This window comes from Larimichthys crocea, chromosome XXIII (genome assembly GCF_000972845.2).
Source record: "Larimichthys crocea isolate SSNF chromosome XXIII, L_crocea_2.0, whole genome shotgun sequence".
NCBI classification, from domain to species: domain Eukaryota; kingdom Metazoa; phylum Chordata; class Actinopteri; family Sciaenidae; genus Larimichthys; species Larimichthys crocea.
Genome location: NC_040033.1, coordinates 19,243,466 through 19,257,872, shown reverse-complemented (window position 1 = coordinate 19,257,872; position 14,407 = coordinate 19,243,466). Strand labels below are relative to the sequence as shown.

Below are 14,407 nucleotides of genomic sequence, written 5' to 3'. Positions count from 1 at the left end.
ACGGTGAGTCCTCTGAGACACACACACTGTCAAACACACCTCGCACTCAGGCGTGCAGTCTAATTAACATGCAGACATCTTTATTAAGGTAACAGGCAGCCGGCCTCTCTCCTCATCACGCTCAGGTTGAATCTCTGTTGGGAGTCACTTCATCTCTGTGCCAGCGATTAATCAGGTCGGACTGTTTAACGTCTCGTCTTACTTTCATTGTGCGAGCGGGGAGTGAGGAAAGGTCACTGGTGATGGGATGACGAGGAGAGGTCACAGAGTGTCCGAATAACTAGAGTAGGAGAGGCGGGGTCAAACAGGACGCTGTTACATCTTGTCATGTTCACGTGATGCTGTGTTGCATCATGCCTGCTCCACAGGTGACATCAAACTCTCGTTAGCCTGTGGATACAAAAACTTAAGTTGGTGACGTCGAGATCCAACCACAGAGATTCAAATTCTCCAATGTGTCGTCGTGTTTTGTTCGGAAAAGTAACAACATTTTTAAGCTTCTCCACAGCAGCGTCAGCCGAGGCTCATGGGTATTGTAGTTTTTTAAGAGTTGTTCAGGGTCGTAAAGGTTATTTCTTAAAAAACAGATGTTCAGAAATGTTGAACGCTGAGGTCACCTGTGTGTCGTTCAGGTCGCCTGTGTGTCATTCAGGTCACCTGTGTGTCGTTCAGGTCACCTGTGTGTCGTTTAGGTCACCTGTGTGTCGTTCAGGTCACCTGTGTGTCGTTTAGGTCACCTGTGTGTCGTTCAGGTCGCCTGTGTGACGCTGTAACATTAAATATATATGACGTTAATCATCTGTGACATATAATTGAATCGATCATAGCAGATGGTCGTCACACCTGGGGGGGAACAATATGAAAACAAATGAAATATTAATTAAAAATCTAAACGACTAAAAGACACAAAGCGTTTGTTCATCTCACTGCGAGTGTTTCACCCCATTCCAAACTGACGGAGGTCGACAGATGGAGAGGCAGTGGAGCCAGAAACACACAACTACACAACACAACTACACACAGTCTGACATGCAGTAAATGTAGACCACACACACACACACACACACACACACAGGGTGGTGTTTGTGGAGGTGTGTTGGAGTTGAGGGGATTTCCCTCCTTCTGCTGGTGATGTCGTCGTGTCTCATTATCCAGTCTGTAGTCCAGAGAGGACCTCCACCCTCCACACACACACACACACACACACGCACACACACACACACACACACACACACACACACACAGGTTTGCAGGTTTTTATAAGCAGCTAACAAAGACATTGACGATCCATCCTGGTCATCAGCTGCCCTCAGTCGTAGTAAACCATGGACGTCTCTCTGCCTCGCTCATTACTCTCTTTATGATGTGTACAAGGATCACACACACACACACACACACACACACTGTGTTAACCTCCACTAAACAGAGGATCAGACCGCTAAGCTGTGAACATCTCCACCACCTCCACCTAACCTCCACAAAGCCAGCCATTTACCACTAATCCATCTATAATTACAGCCTGATCTCTGCGACATCAGTGTGTGTGTGTGTGTGTGTGTGTGTGTGTGTGTGTGTGTGTGTGTGTGTGTGTGTGTTAAAATACTTATTTGTGGAATCTTGACTCATGTTGTGTGTTCACGCTGGAACAAACTCGTCCAAGAACTGATGATCTGAACTATATTTAGATATCTAAATATATATTTATGAACCTATCAAACTTAATAACCGTCGCTAACTAGGTCAGGTGTGTGTCGGACAGGTGGAGTTCACAGGAATGATGACATCAGACCTCCATGTGAAGGTGTGACAGGTGTGTGTTGGTGCTGTGCTTTAATGAATCAGGTCAGTCAGTGAGTCCTTCAAACTCTCTGATCTGTGTGTGTGTGTGTGTGTGTGTGTGTGTGTGTGTGTGTGTCGCTGATCTATAAACGGAGAGGTAAACCTGCGTGTTGCCTGGTTACTAATCACTCTGCATAATTTATGCGGCCCTCATTACTAATTCAGGAGCGGGGCTCGATAACAGGCGGCTGCAGCTCGTATTGTTTTCATAATCTATATTCATTACTGCGCTCGCACCACTGGCAGAGTTCATGTTCCAGATTTCAGACACAGAGTCTGCGCTCGTGGTCACAGCGACAAAGACTGAACCAGACGGACACGAGACAGCTGATATCACTGCCTAGTCCAGCAGCAGTCAGCCCAGAACCAGAACCAGAACCAGAACCAGCAGCAGCTGATCTCACTGCCTAGTCCAGCAGCAGTCAGCCCAGCTCCAGAACCAGAACCAGACCCAGCAGCAGCTGATCTCACTGCCTAGTCCAGCAGCAGTCAGCCCAGCTCGGCGTCTGTCTTTCAGCCTTTTATTTCACCAAGCTCTCACCAACCACTAAAAGTCAGTCCCACATTTACTCTTGTCCGCGGCTTCTTGCTCGCTCCACTCTCTTTTCTCTTCTTCAGTCTTCCTCCGTCAGCGGCCTCTTCACTCCCTGCTCCTCTGCCATCATGTCCATAGAACGCTCTGAGCCTGCAAACCTTAAGAAACTGAGCTAACATGAGCTAACATGAGCTAACAGCAGCTAACAAACTGAGCTAACATGAGCTAACAGCAGCTAACAAACTGAGCTAACATGAGCTAACAGCAGCTAAACATGCGCTAACAGACTGAGCTAAAGCAGCTAACAGCCGCTAACAGACTGAGCTAACAGCAGCTACAGTGCAGCATATCTGATGGAAAAACATTTTCTGGTTAATAAATAGTCTTTGAGTTTTCTAGGCAGTGTCTATTGACGACATGTCAAAATCTAAAGGACCTCATGCTGGTTCTGATTCTGTTTGTAGCCCGGTTTCCTCCATCAGTTCCTCCGTCAGTTCCTCGTCAGGCCCCGTTTTAGACAGCTGCTGTATCGCCGCAGTTAGAGGAACAGTTAATACGAAGCCCTCGGAGGCTCGTTCCTTTTCACCCGCCACACCCCACTCATCCGTCACCATTAGCGGTCCTAATGACTATTGCAGCCTCCACCCGTCTCCAACACCCTGATTTTATAGATGGAAACTCTACTGGCAGCTCTCAAGGAGGGAAAATGACTGCAATGCAACATGGGAGTCAAAAGGGCGGAAAAAGAGGGAATGCGGACCGTACATGCTGCTTTAGCTAACGTTACTCAGTTTTGTTAGCTGCTGTTAGCTCCAGTCTGTTAGCTGCTGTATTAGCTCATGTTAGCTCAGTCTGTTAGCTGCTGTTCGCTCAGTTTGTTAGCTGCTGTTAGCTCAGTTTGTTAGCTGTTGTTTAGCTCATGTTAGCTCAGGTCTGTTAGCTGCTGTTAGCTCATGTTACTCAGTTTGTTGCTGCTGTTAGCTCAGTTGTTACTGCTTGCTGTTAGCTCATGTTAGCTTCTCGTTCTTGTTAGCTCATGTTAGCTCAGTCTGTTAGCTTGCTGTTAGCTCATGTTAGCTCTACCGTGTAGCTGCTGTTTAGCCACGTCTGTTAGTGCTGTTAGCTCATGTTAGCTCAGTCTGTTAGCTGCTGTTAGCTCAGTTTGTTAGCTGGTTAGCTCATGTGTAGCTCAGTCTGTTAGCTGCTGTTACCTCAGTCTGTTAGCTGCTGTTAGCTCAGTTTGTTAGCTGCTGTTAGCTCAGTTTGTTAGCTCATGTTAGCTCAGTCTGTTAGCAGTCAGCAGCCTCTCTGGACATGATGGCAGAGGAGAAGAGAGTGAAGAGGACGCTGAGGATGTGCCGTTGTACCTGATGTTTGTTTGTTAGTTGGCAATCCAGCACTGGAGCGGCACTCTGCCACTCAGGACACGTACAGGCAGGAGAGAGTGATGTGTTAGCAAGGTGAGAAGGATGGATGGAGGGAGGAAGGAAAGGAAGAGTGATGGACCGTGAAGCCTGAGTGAACGAGTGCAGGAGGAATTAAAGGAGGCAAAAGGAGCGATGGTGGAAATGTGGAGGAGAAAAAGTGAGAAGCAGAGTTAAAGAAAAGGAGCAGGAGGAGGAACGAGTGATGGAGGAAGATGAAGGTATCAGAGCGGGATGAGGAGACAGAGGATGAATGTGAAGGAGGGAAACTGATCGAAAGACGTGAAAAATGTAAACGTAGAGCGAAGAGGAGGTGAGAGGAGGAGACGAGGAGGAGACAAGGAGGAGACAGGAGAGGAGACGAGAAGGAGACAGGAGAGGAGACGAGAAGGAGACAGGAGAGGAGACGAGGAGGAGACAAGGAGGTGACAGGAGAGGAGACGAGGAGGAAAGGCAATAAATGAAATCTATATTTCAGTTTTTCATCTTTTGTTTTCATTACTTCAAATATCCCAGTTAAAAATCCAACAAACCATCATCAGTGTGGTCCAGTTTGATCTAGTTTAGTCCAGTTTGTTCTGGTTTGGTCCAGTTTGATCTAGTTTGGTCCAGTTTGTTCTGGTTTGGTCCAGTTTGTTCTGGTTTTGGTCCAGTTTGTTCTGGTTTGGTCTAGTTTGGCCCAGTTTTGGTCCAGTACTCAGGTGTTACTCTGGTTCAGTCCAGTATTCTGCTGTTCTCTGGTGTCTTGACATCCAGCAGAATCACGAGAAGCTGTTTGACAGATTGTCCATTATTTAGTTTTAGTCTGGTTTGGCCCAGTAGTCTTGGATTATAGCCCCAGTTTGGCCTGGAGTTCAAACAGAACCATGTTGGACTCACACTTCATCAGTCCAAACGTCTCTGGTCTTTGAGCCCATTTTGTTCTAATATCTTCATGTTGTTTTCGTCTGCTTCGGTCCAGCTGTGTGTGAACACATCAGTCTGCACACACACACACACACACACACATCACTGCTGCCGTCACGTGTCATGTGATCATTAAACAATGACGTCATCGACAGACACACACTCACACACACACACACACACACCACGACCACCCTTATCTGCGAGCTCCCCTGATTGGCTGAGGGAGGGGGCCTGGCATTGCGGCGCTGTGTGAGTAAAGAGAGGGAGGGCGGCCGCACACACATCTATCCTCGCCGTGCGTCGCCGTGCAATCTGTTTTGGCTGACGTTTGTGCCACACACACACACACACACACACACACACACACACACTCAGTCTTTCCCGCCTTTCTTCTCGGCTGCCTGCACGTCAGCGTCTCGTGCGTCAGATGTGTGAAAGCTCTTCATTAGCCTCGGTGTCAGTTAATCTGCCGGCAGCTCTGGATGATGTTCAGCAGCTCACACACTCTCGCTGTTGATCCTCCGTGTTTGACATGATCCAGACGAGCTGACGGGCTCAAGATCTTCACACGTGAAGACTCAGAACCCGATGACTGCACGCTCGCAGAGTTTAAAAAACCCTGCAGCCCCAAAACATCCAGGTTATCCAGGTTATAGACCAGAACTACTCCTCAAATCACCAGGTAATAGACCGGTCCTGAATGAGTTGTGAGCTTGTTGACCGTTACCTTATCCACCAACGTTCAGTTTATAGACGCCCAACTATAGCTCATAGACCGGGCCTATAATAAATCTTAGTTTATAACTAGGCCAATAACCGCATGGTTATGAAAGCAGCCCTAACCCCAAACCTTCTGTCCTGAAAACTTCTACTGCCCAGACTTCCAGTATATAGACCTGTCCTGCACCTGACCTCGTCCAGGTCATAAACCTGCAGACTGACTGACTCCGCAGTCTGAACACGTCCACACATCAACGTGACTAATGATGTAAATCAAACAACGTAATGCTGTCATATGTTCTTCATCATATTTGTCAGACATTTGTTGAAATTAATATTCGGATGGTAAACGGTGAAACATCCATTTATTCATATATATATACATTATGCAGATCAGTTCATAGTGCGTGCTGCGTGATATTAATATGCAGTCTGGATTGGAGCCACGTCTTCGTAGCTTGTTTCTTTCCTTTCACATCTCAGAGATGAAGATTTGGAAAATAATGAGCGTGTCCCAGTGTTTCATAATCAAAACTGACGAGTCAGCGACGTTCAGTTCTGCAGACTCCCTGTCTTCAAAGACCAGTCCTGCAACTCCAGATCACCAGCTAATAGACCAATCCTGCAACTACAGATCACCAGCTTATAGACCAGTCCTGCACCTCCAGATCACCAGCTTATAGACCAGTCCTGCACCTCCAGATCACCAGCTAATAGACCAGTCCTGCACCTCCAGATCACCAGCTTATAGACCAGTCCTGCACCTCAAACTTGTTTCCGTTGTTGAGACTTTCCGCTGAAGGTTTTTAAGAGTTTTCAGGTGAATTCCTTTGAATGTGGCAGCAGATGAACGAGCTCGCTCTTCTTGGCTCTCTGCATTTCTTTATTGGCTTTACTTTTGCTGCGCTGTATCAGTGGATCTGTTCTTAAATAATATTTGAACTCTCAGATTTACACAAAGCTACAGTCACCCTGTCTAATTACAAGTGGTGTTTTCTGTCACGGCTTTCTGTGAAGTCATTACACTTCATCACGATCCTGCAGCTTAAAACCACAAGCAACGCCGCCGCCACCACAGCCACGCAGTCTCTAATAATGCAGTCATAAATATATTCATGGCAAATATAATTAGGACGAATGGAGAAAGATGAGGGGAGAGGAGGAGGAGGAGGATTTAAAGATGAGGAGAGGTATGATGGAGGGAAAGGAGAAAATTATCTTTGTACTTATTATTCGTCTCTTCGTTCGTCGGTTATATGAACGTTTAGTTTTTATCTGTTATTGTCAGTGAATGTTTTTGGCATCGACAGCAGAGAAAAGACATTAGAGAGTATTATGATGTGGAGGAGATGAAAGGTTGGGAGGAAGGAGAATTATTAAAAAGAAATGAGAGAAGGTGGAAGGAGGTGTGGAAGTAGTGAAAAGAAGAAGAGGAGGAGGTCACAGATTGATTGTGCGTTATCATGAAGTGGAGATTTATTCCAGCGTGATCCCTCATCTCCTGCGACCCCTCGACCCGGCGCTCATTAGCATAGAAACCACATTCCCCTGCTGCTGATTGGACCGGGACCGACAAGACCAGGATGTAAAGGAGGAAGTGTGTGTGTGTGTTTGTGGGGGGAGGGCAGGGCGGGTTTCACATCATCATAATAAGCAGAAGAATTTCCAATCAAAGCAGGTAATTCTTCGTCTTCGAGCTCGCTCGCCGCCTGCCTCTTGGTTTGTGTGTGTGTGTGTTTGCCCATTAGTGGAGAGCCATTTGAATGCCCCCACGCACAAATATTTAGAAAAATATCCAGATTACATCCCAAGCCTCGCCGCCCACTCCTCACCCAAGCGCTGACCTCAGAATATGAGTCTGAAAGCCAAACAGCCCGTGGCCACAAACGCTGCTGCACACGGCTAATTATTTCTGCAGATTTGTGTAAAAGTGATAATGTTGAAAACTAATCGCTCCCTTCTTCTGTCTGTGGTGACACATAATGTTTGTCTTCTGGGCTCAGTGTGACCAGCAGCATACCAACTAAACCTGCTGGGTGGTCGAGTAAGGAATCCAACATACTCCCATCCAATTAAAGCATTCAGCAAGCCCAGATTCCAAAAGTACCCAGAAAACTGTCAGAGAAATGACTCAGATGAGGTTTTTACTGATCTGCAAACTTTATGGTGAAGGTTTAGTTATGTCCAGGAACCTAAAAGTGTTTGTTTAAGGTGAGAGGAAGATGGTGGTCATGGTTAAAAGTAGCCAATATTGACTGATCGGAGACAAGGACACAAACTACGATCTTCTGGGTCAAAAACCAGAAAAAGAGGTGCACCTTTGGTTTCCTCGTCTCCAAGTCAGTGGATGTTTTTCGATGGGTTTTGGGAACGATCTAGACTTGTTCTAAAGGGAAAGTGTCATGAAATGAGTCTGTGAAGAGTCTCAGTCTTATGGAGACTGACTCACTTCTGGAGCCAGCCTTAAGTGGACATTTGAAGAACTGCAGTTTTTGGTTTCACTTCCCGTGTTGGCTTCCCTTCACAGCCACAAAGGCTGCCGCTTGGTATTTTTTTGTTGATGTCTTTGAAACTATTCTGACTCAAACTTACCAACTTGTAGAATTGAAGTGACAGTTGGAGGTTTAGCAGTGGTGATGTAGAAGTCATGCAAACATTGTGTAGTTTGTTTATAGCCTAACATTAACTTTATACATGTGGTGTTCACATTTACGTTTCAAGGATCAAGAAGGGGTGTTCATTTGTGTATCATAAACCTTTGCACACCAGGACAATGTGAACTACGTCATCCCCTGAATCCACTTAAAGAGCTCCGGTCCTGTATTGATTTCACCTGTTAAATCCTGTGCAGTCATGAGGAGGAGGAGGCAGCTTAGAGGGATTCAAAGCCTTCACATGTGGCACACGGACTGTAAAAAGGGGGTTTAAATCTGTGTTTGTGTTACTGAAGCTCCTGTGCATATTGTGCAGACCTGAACTCCGTATTTATGTCCATGAAAAGGAAACTGAAGGTTTTCCACTGTTGGATTTAAATAAGTAGCATTGGAGCTGTGCGTGGAGGTCCGTCTCTTTGGTCCTGACTGAAATAATTCATTAACTCTTGTATGGATTCATCGTCCCCTGACTTGTAGCACAATGACGTTAAATGATTCGACAACTATTGGACGGAGTAGCATGTTGGCATGCAGGTGTTAGCATTTAGCTCAAGCATGGAAGACTTTTATTTTGAAAGAGCAGGTGTATCATTGTTGAACTCATGGCTGCCCCGAAACGATACCACAGTCAGAAATGCCTCCAAACCGACGTTGATGTTGGATCAGGTATCAGCATGTTCGCAAGTCTATGCGCTGATCCAGTTTGACGGAGGATCATCAGCTAATACATTTATTATTGTTTACCTGACAACCAACCTCACTCATGGTGTGTAAAGCTAACCAACCCAAACCAATGAAGGCAACAAGTCCTACCCAATCAGAGGTAGATTAATATCTGTAATTTGTTACTGTTTGCCAATTAACCCGCCTTCTCACACGGCTACTTACAAGAGAAATCAATATTTTGTGTCAAATTATTGATTCAAAATGATTTCGTTGCGTCTGCAGCAGCGTTCTGTTCTGACCAGTCAATTATACAGGAGTGACAGTAATTTTGTAATTGACCAATCAGCAACACTATGTAATAAAGAGTTATGTTACAGTTGCTGTCCCCAAAAAGTTCTCATCACAATGTTTATAATCGATGCAGCGAACAAGAAAAAAAAAAAAAAGGATGACGGTCTTCATTTTGAAGAACATCCGCTCGCTGATTTGACGAAGTTAACTTTAAATCCGACTGTCTCTCTCCGGCTGAATGTTTTTCCCTCCTGTGTTTCTTAAACTGCCGATCACCACACAGACAGAGGTCGGGCACTCTGGCTTCTGGAGGGTCGACACTTCGGAAAAAAAACAGGTTTGTCTCAATTAGTCTTCATCCCGGAGAGAGAAAGCACTTCCCTCTCATCTGAGTCCCAGGCTGAAAAACGCCTGGAATCCTCAGAATTACCCATAATCCTTTATTCCACCGAGCGTTCGCCCTTTCCTTTGACCTGCCTCGAAGCGGTTGAAGAGTTTTGTTCTGAAATGAGATATCTGCCGTTTGAAAAAGCTTCACTCTTTGTCCAACACAATGATTGATAGCACAGAGTAAAGATGGAGCCCCTGGAGGAGGATTTGAACCGACACAGATTTTAGCAGTTTTGTAAAATTTGACTTTATTGTCTCGATTTTCTTCGTTTAACGTCGTGATTTCAGTTCAATATTGAAGTGCTCATCTGTCAACAACAGCTCAACTCCAGTCCAGTCACTGCGTTCCATGCTTGCATTCGTGCCCTTGAGCAGCACACTTTAGTCCTGCTGGCTGCCTTCAGGAAACCACACCGGGTGGACGGGCAGCGATCGAACGTCCCAAAGAAATGAAACAGTGGTAGCGAGCGTGTGAGCTGTGTGTGCTGCAGAGTGGGAGGCTGGAGGGTGTATGGATTTATTGACAGCATAAGTTGGAGTGTTGAATAATACAGAGGAGTCCAGTGAAGTAACAGCAGCACCTGCTACCTGCTGACACACACTCTGCTTCTACACAACTCAACTGTTTGTCTCCGAGTGACGGGCAGGAGCATGTGCAGTAACAGTGTTTGTGTCACTGTGACGTCTGCAGCATCAGCCCGACACGTTTAATATCACATCACTGCAGGAACCAATCCTCACACCTCGTCTGAGTCTCAAATGATGTCTGTGATTTTATTTTGGCGGGTTCCTACCTGCTAACAATCAGGTGTCCTGTTGGCTCTGTTTTTGGTCTCCACCACCTCCAGACTGAACCACACAGGAAATGTTACGTGCAGCATGTATGCTAATACTTCCCCGTCTTACGTGTGCTTTGTGTTTTTTGCAGCCGGGGCAGGAAACAAGGTGGGCTGGGCGTTCGGTCTGGGCCTGGAGAGGCTGGCCATGGTTCTGTACAGCATCCCAGACATCCGGCTGTTCTGGAGTCAGGACGAACGCTTCCTCAAACAGTTCAGAGTTCACGACATCCAGCAGCCCGTCTGCTTCCAGGTACAAGTCATTTACTGTCTGTTCCCAGATCTCTCAGCTCAATCTCATGGTCTTCCTTCTGATCACAGTTTGAATAACCAACAACCATTAAGTCTGCGTGTGTCTCTGAATATTCAGTTGGACATTTACACTCGCTGTCTTCAAACACTTCCATCTCAACCTCCCACACACTCACTGTGTGTCTGTAACCATCATTCAGTCATTAACTCATCTGCAGTCAGTAACCTGTGACAACAGGAAGGAGGGAAGGGAGGAAGGGAGGGAGGAGAGAAGGAAGGAGGGAGGAAGGAAGGAAGGAAGGGAGGGAGGGAGGAGGGAGGAAGGAGAGAAGGAAGGGAGGGAGGAAGGAAGGAAGGAAGGAAGGGAGGGAGGAGAGAAGGAAGGAGGGAGGAAGGAAGGAAGGGTGGAGCTGTGTGTGTCGGAGCTGTGTGGGTCTGGAGCTGTGTGTGTCGTGGAGCTGTGTTGTCGTGGAAGCTGTGATGTGGTGCAGAGTTGTGTTGGTCGTGGAGCGTGTGTTTGCTTGCTGTGGATGTCGTTGGGTGTGTGTAGTTGCTGTGTGTGTGGAGTGCTGTGTGTGGTCGTGAGTGTTGTGTGTGTCGTGGAAGCGGTGTGTGTCGTGGAGCGGTGGTCGTGGCTGGTGGTCGTGGAGCTGTGTGGTGTCCCGTGGAGCTGTGTGTGCGTGGAGTGTGTGTGTCGTGGAGTTGTGGTGTCGTGGAGTTGTGTGTGTCGTGGAGTGTGTCGGGGTTGTGTGTTTCGGGAGTTGTGTGTGTCGTGGAGTTGTGTGTTGTCGTGGAGTTGTGTCTTACTTTCGGATGTCTGCGACCTCGTCCCCCGCGACACTTTCTCCACCAGGTCTCTCCGATGGAGCGCACCAGCTCGCTAGAAGTTTCTCGGTGAAGCTCTCCGCTCGTCCTCTCGCCGCCCCTCCTTGGACGCCGCGCCAGACAGGGATGTCGTTGTGGAGCGGGGTATTTTACTGAGAGGCTGAGGGCACACGGGACCAACTATTGATTCAGCTGTCAACAATGAAACAACCCGCAGACGACACGTGCTGCAGGACCAGGCGAATATTAGCGCAGTTACGACCTTAAGAGCCAAATGCTGCACGACTATTTTGTTCTACTTTGATTTTCTTATCTCCTGCTCAATCACGAGGAAAGACCCAAATGAAATCTCTCACATTTTATTTGATCTTTACAGCCAGGAGGGCTCCGTTTACCAACAGGAAGGCAAGGAAGGCCACACAGGTAGGTACCGGAGGTAACGAGGGTAACGAGGCAACCTCCACTGATGATCCGGTGAAACCCTGCAAGACAAAGACAACGTCCGTTCTATTTTACAACAAATCCTGAGATCATCATCGACTCGAAAGCGACAGATTACGTTCAGGTTAGTTTTTATTTAAATCATTTATATTGTTGTATCGTACACCGACTGAACACCAAAAACAGTTGCGGCCGTAGAAGGCATCACTGAAGTTATTACCACACTCTCGGCTTCTTACCTGTGTGTGTGTGTGGTGTGTGTGCAGGCTCTTAACCTCCTGTATAAAACAGTTGGCCAGTGGGGGCTTCACAAGAAGCAGGCCTACTCAACCTGACCCCACCATCACACACACAGATGTTCCCACTAAAAGTGTTTTGGCGCGACTTCATCGGGGGTGGGTTGGCTTGGTGTTTCGTGTGGGGGTTGCGTTGTGGGGGGGGTGTCGCTTGTGCTGTGCTGTCGTGTTGGGTTGTTCGTGTGGGGTTGGTTGTTCGGGGGGCGGTGTGCTCTTGTGGGTGGGCGGCGTGGGGGTTTGTCGTGTTGCTTGGGTGGTTTGTCGGTGTTTTGTGTGCTGGTGGGTGGTGATGGGTCGCTGGGGTTTTTTTTGGCTCTGGTCTGGCGGGGGCCGGGGTGCGTGGTTTTGTTTTTGGTGGTTTTGTTGGGTGTGGATGTTCTGGTTTTTTGTGTTTGTTTGGGTTTGGTTTGTGTGTGTTGTCTTTGTTGTTTTTTGTTGTGTCGTGTTTTTTTTGCTTTTTGTTTGGGTGTGATGTTTCTGTTTTTTTTGTTGTTTGGGTGGGTGTTGGTTTGGCTTTGGGTGTGTTGTGTGGTCTGGTGGGTTGGCCGGGTCTGGGGGGTTGTTGTTGGGGGCGTGTGGGTTTTGGGTGTTGCTTTGTTTTTGCTTTGGCTGTTTTGTGTTTTGTTTTTTTTGTTTTTTTTTCGTTTTTTTTGCTGTTTGTTGTTTTTGTCGCTTTTTTTTTTTTTTTCTTTTTTCTTTGTTTTTCTTTTTTTTTTTTTGTTTTTTTTTTTTTTTTTTTTTTTTTTTTTTTTTGTTCTTTTTTTTTTTTTTTTTGGTTTTTCTGTTTTTTTTTTTTTTTTTTTTTTTTTTTTTTTTTTCTTTTTTTTTTTTTTTTGTTTGTTTGGTGTGTGTTGTGTTGGTTTTGCCCTCTACTGAAACACCTTTCACGGTACGGTTGGGAGGGCAGAGCGGGCGCGGAAGGAGGAGGGCGGCGGGTGGAGGATGGAGGAAGGAGGTGGAGGGGTGGCGGTGGAGGGGAGGGTGAGGGTGTTGGGGTAGAGGGGAGGGTTGGAAGGGTGGAGGGTGGAGGGTGGAGCTGGATGGATGGCGGTGGCGGATGGAGGCTGGAGGGGGAGCTGGGGTGAAAAATGGGTGGAGGGTGGAGGGTGGAGATGGCGGGGGAGTGTCGCTGAGCACAGACTCAGTGGCTGTGGTTTTTTGATCGACCATCGGTCCTCCAGAGGGCCAGGGCAGTCACGGCTCATCTCTGCCCAGGGTCCGTGCACCTGGCCTGGGCTACCTCTGCTTGTAAGCGCCGCTGGCGCGCGGAGGCAAGGGGACGGAACTGTGACCACCAGGGGCACCTGTGTCAAACAGGAACAGCAAGGCCTAGCATGGGGGGTTGGGGGGGGGGGGGGTGGAAAAACAGGGAGACAACCACACCACCACACACAACAACCACCAGGAGATTGGCAGGCCAGTTGAAACGGGGCGAGGGGGAACAGGCGCGCAGACCACACGGGGGGGAGCACCGAGGGGCCACCACGGGGCGCTGCGAGCTCGCACGCCCGCCGGCCGGCCGGCCGGCCGGCGCGCGCCTGCCGGCCGGCCGGACCGGGGCCGGCGGACGGCCGGCCGTGTCCGTGCCGCACGGCGGACGCCACGGCCGCCCGGCCGGCCGGCCGGCGCGCACGTGACGGCCCGAGGGACGCGCCGGCCGGCCTGGCCGGCAATGACGCGCGGACCCGCAGGCAGCAGCCAGCCCGCCCGCACGCCCGGCCGGCCTTCCCGAACGACCGGCCTGCCGTGCGCGACGTCCGCACGTCCGACGCGCAGCCCGGAGGGATCGGCCAGGGCACGAAAGCAGGCATGCCGGCTGACGGACCTGCTGCATGCCGGCGGAGGCCGCACGGCCACGTCACCTCAGAGCCCGCCAAGCCCGAACTACGGCGGCGCGCCGGACGTTCCGGACGAATAAACCGACCGTGCCTTGAAGGCGGGCGGCGACGTCGAGACACGGAAGGACGCTATAAGCATGCCGGAAGGCAGTAAGGACAAAGCAAGACCAACAACGCTCCACCGGGGGCCCATGGTCAGTCCGGCCGCCCGCCTACCAGTCCGACCGCGCTACTGCCGTCCTGCACGTCCTCCGTCGTCGCTCCGAGGCACTAAAGGGACGGAAGCCGCCTGAACGACCGAAGAGGAACGAAGTGCACTGACGGTAGTAAGTCGCGCATTGCCTTCACCGCCTTTCCGTCCTACAGGAATTTACAGATGCTATTACGCACTTCCTCTCCTAATTACATCCATGCCCTTCCTCCTGAGCTCAGTAATTCTTTCTTCCTCCTCCCTTCCTCCCTCCCCTCCTCCCTCCTTCCTTCATTACTTC

The 14,407-nt window shown here is 48.7% G+C and overlaps 1 protein-coding gene across 3 annotated transcripts in view; it reads left to right on the top strand.

Annotated features, from left to right (window-relative positions):
• fars2 (phenylalanyl-tRNA synthetase 2, mitochondrial) overlaps positions 1-14,407 on the top strand; it is an 82,538-nt gene that overhangs the window by 41,129 nt on the left and 27,002 nt on the right. For all 3 annotated transcript variants that reach the window (XM_027274462.1, XM_019270046.2, XM_019270047.2), the window contains one exon: positions 10,357-10,517. In XM_027274462.1, the coding sequence (XP_027130263.1) occupies positions 10,357-10,517 (161 nt within the window). The remainder of the gene's footprint in view (positions 1-10,356; positions 10,518-14,407) is intronic.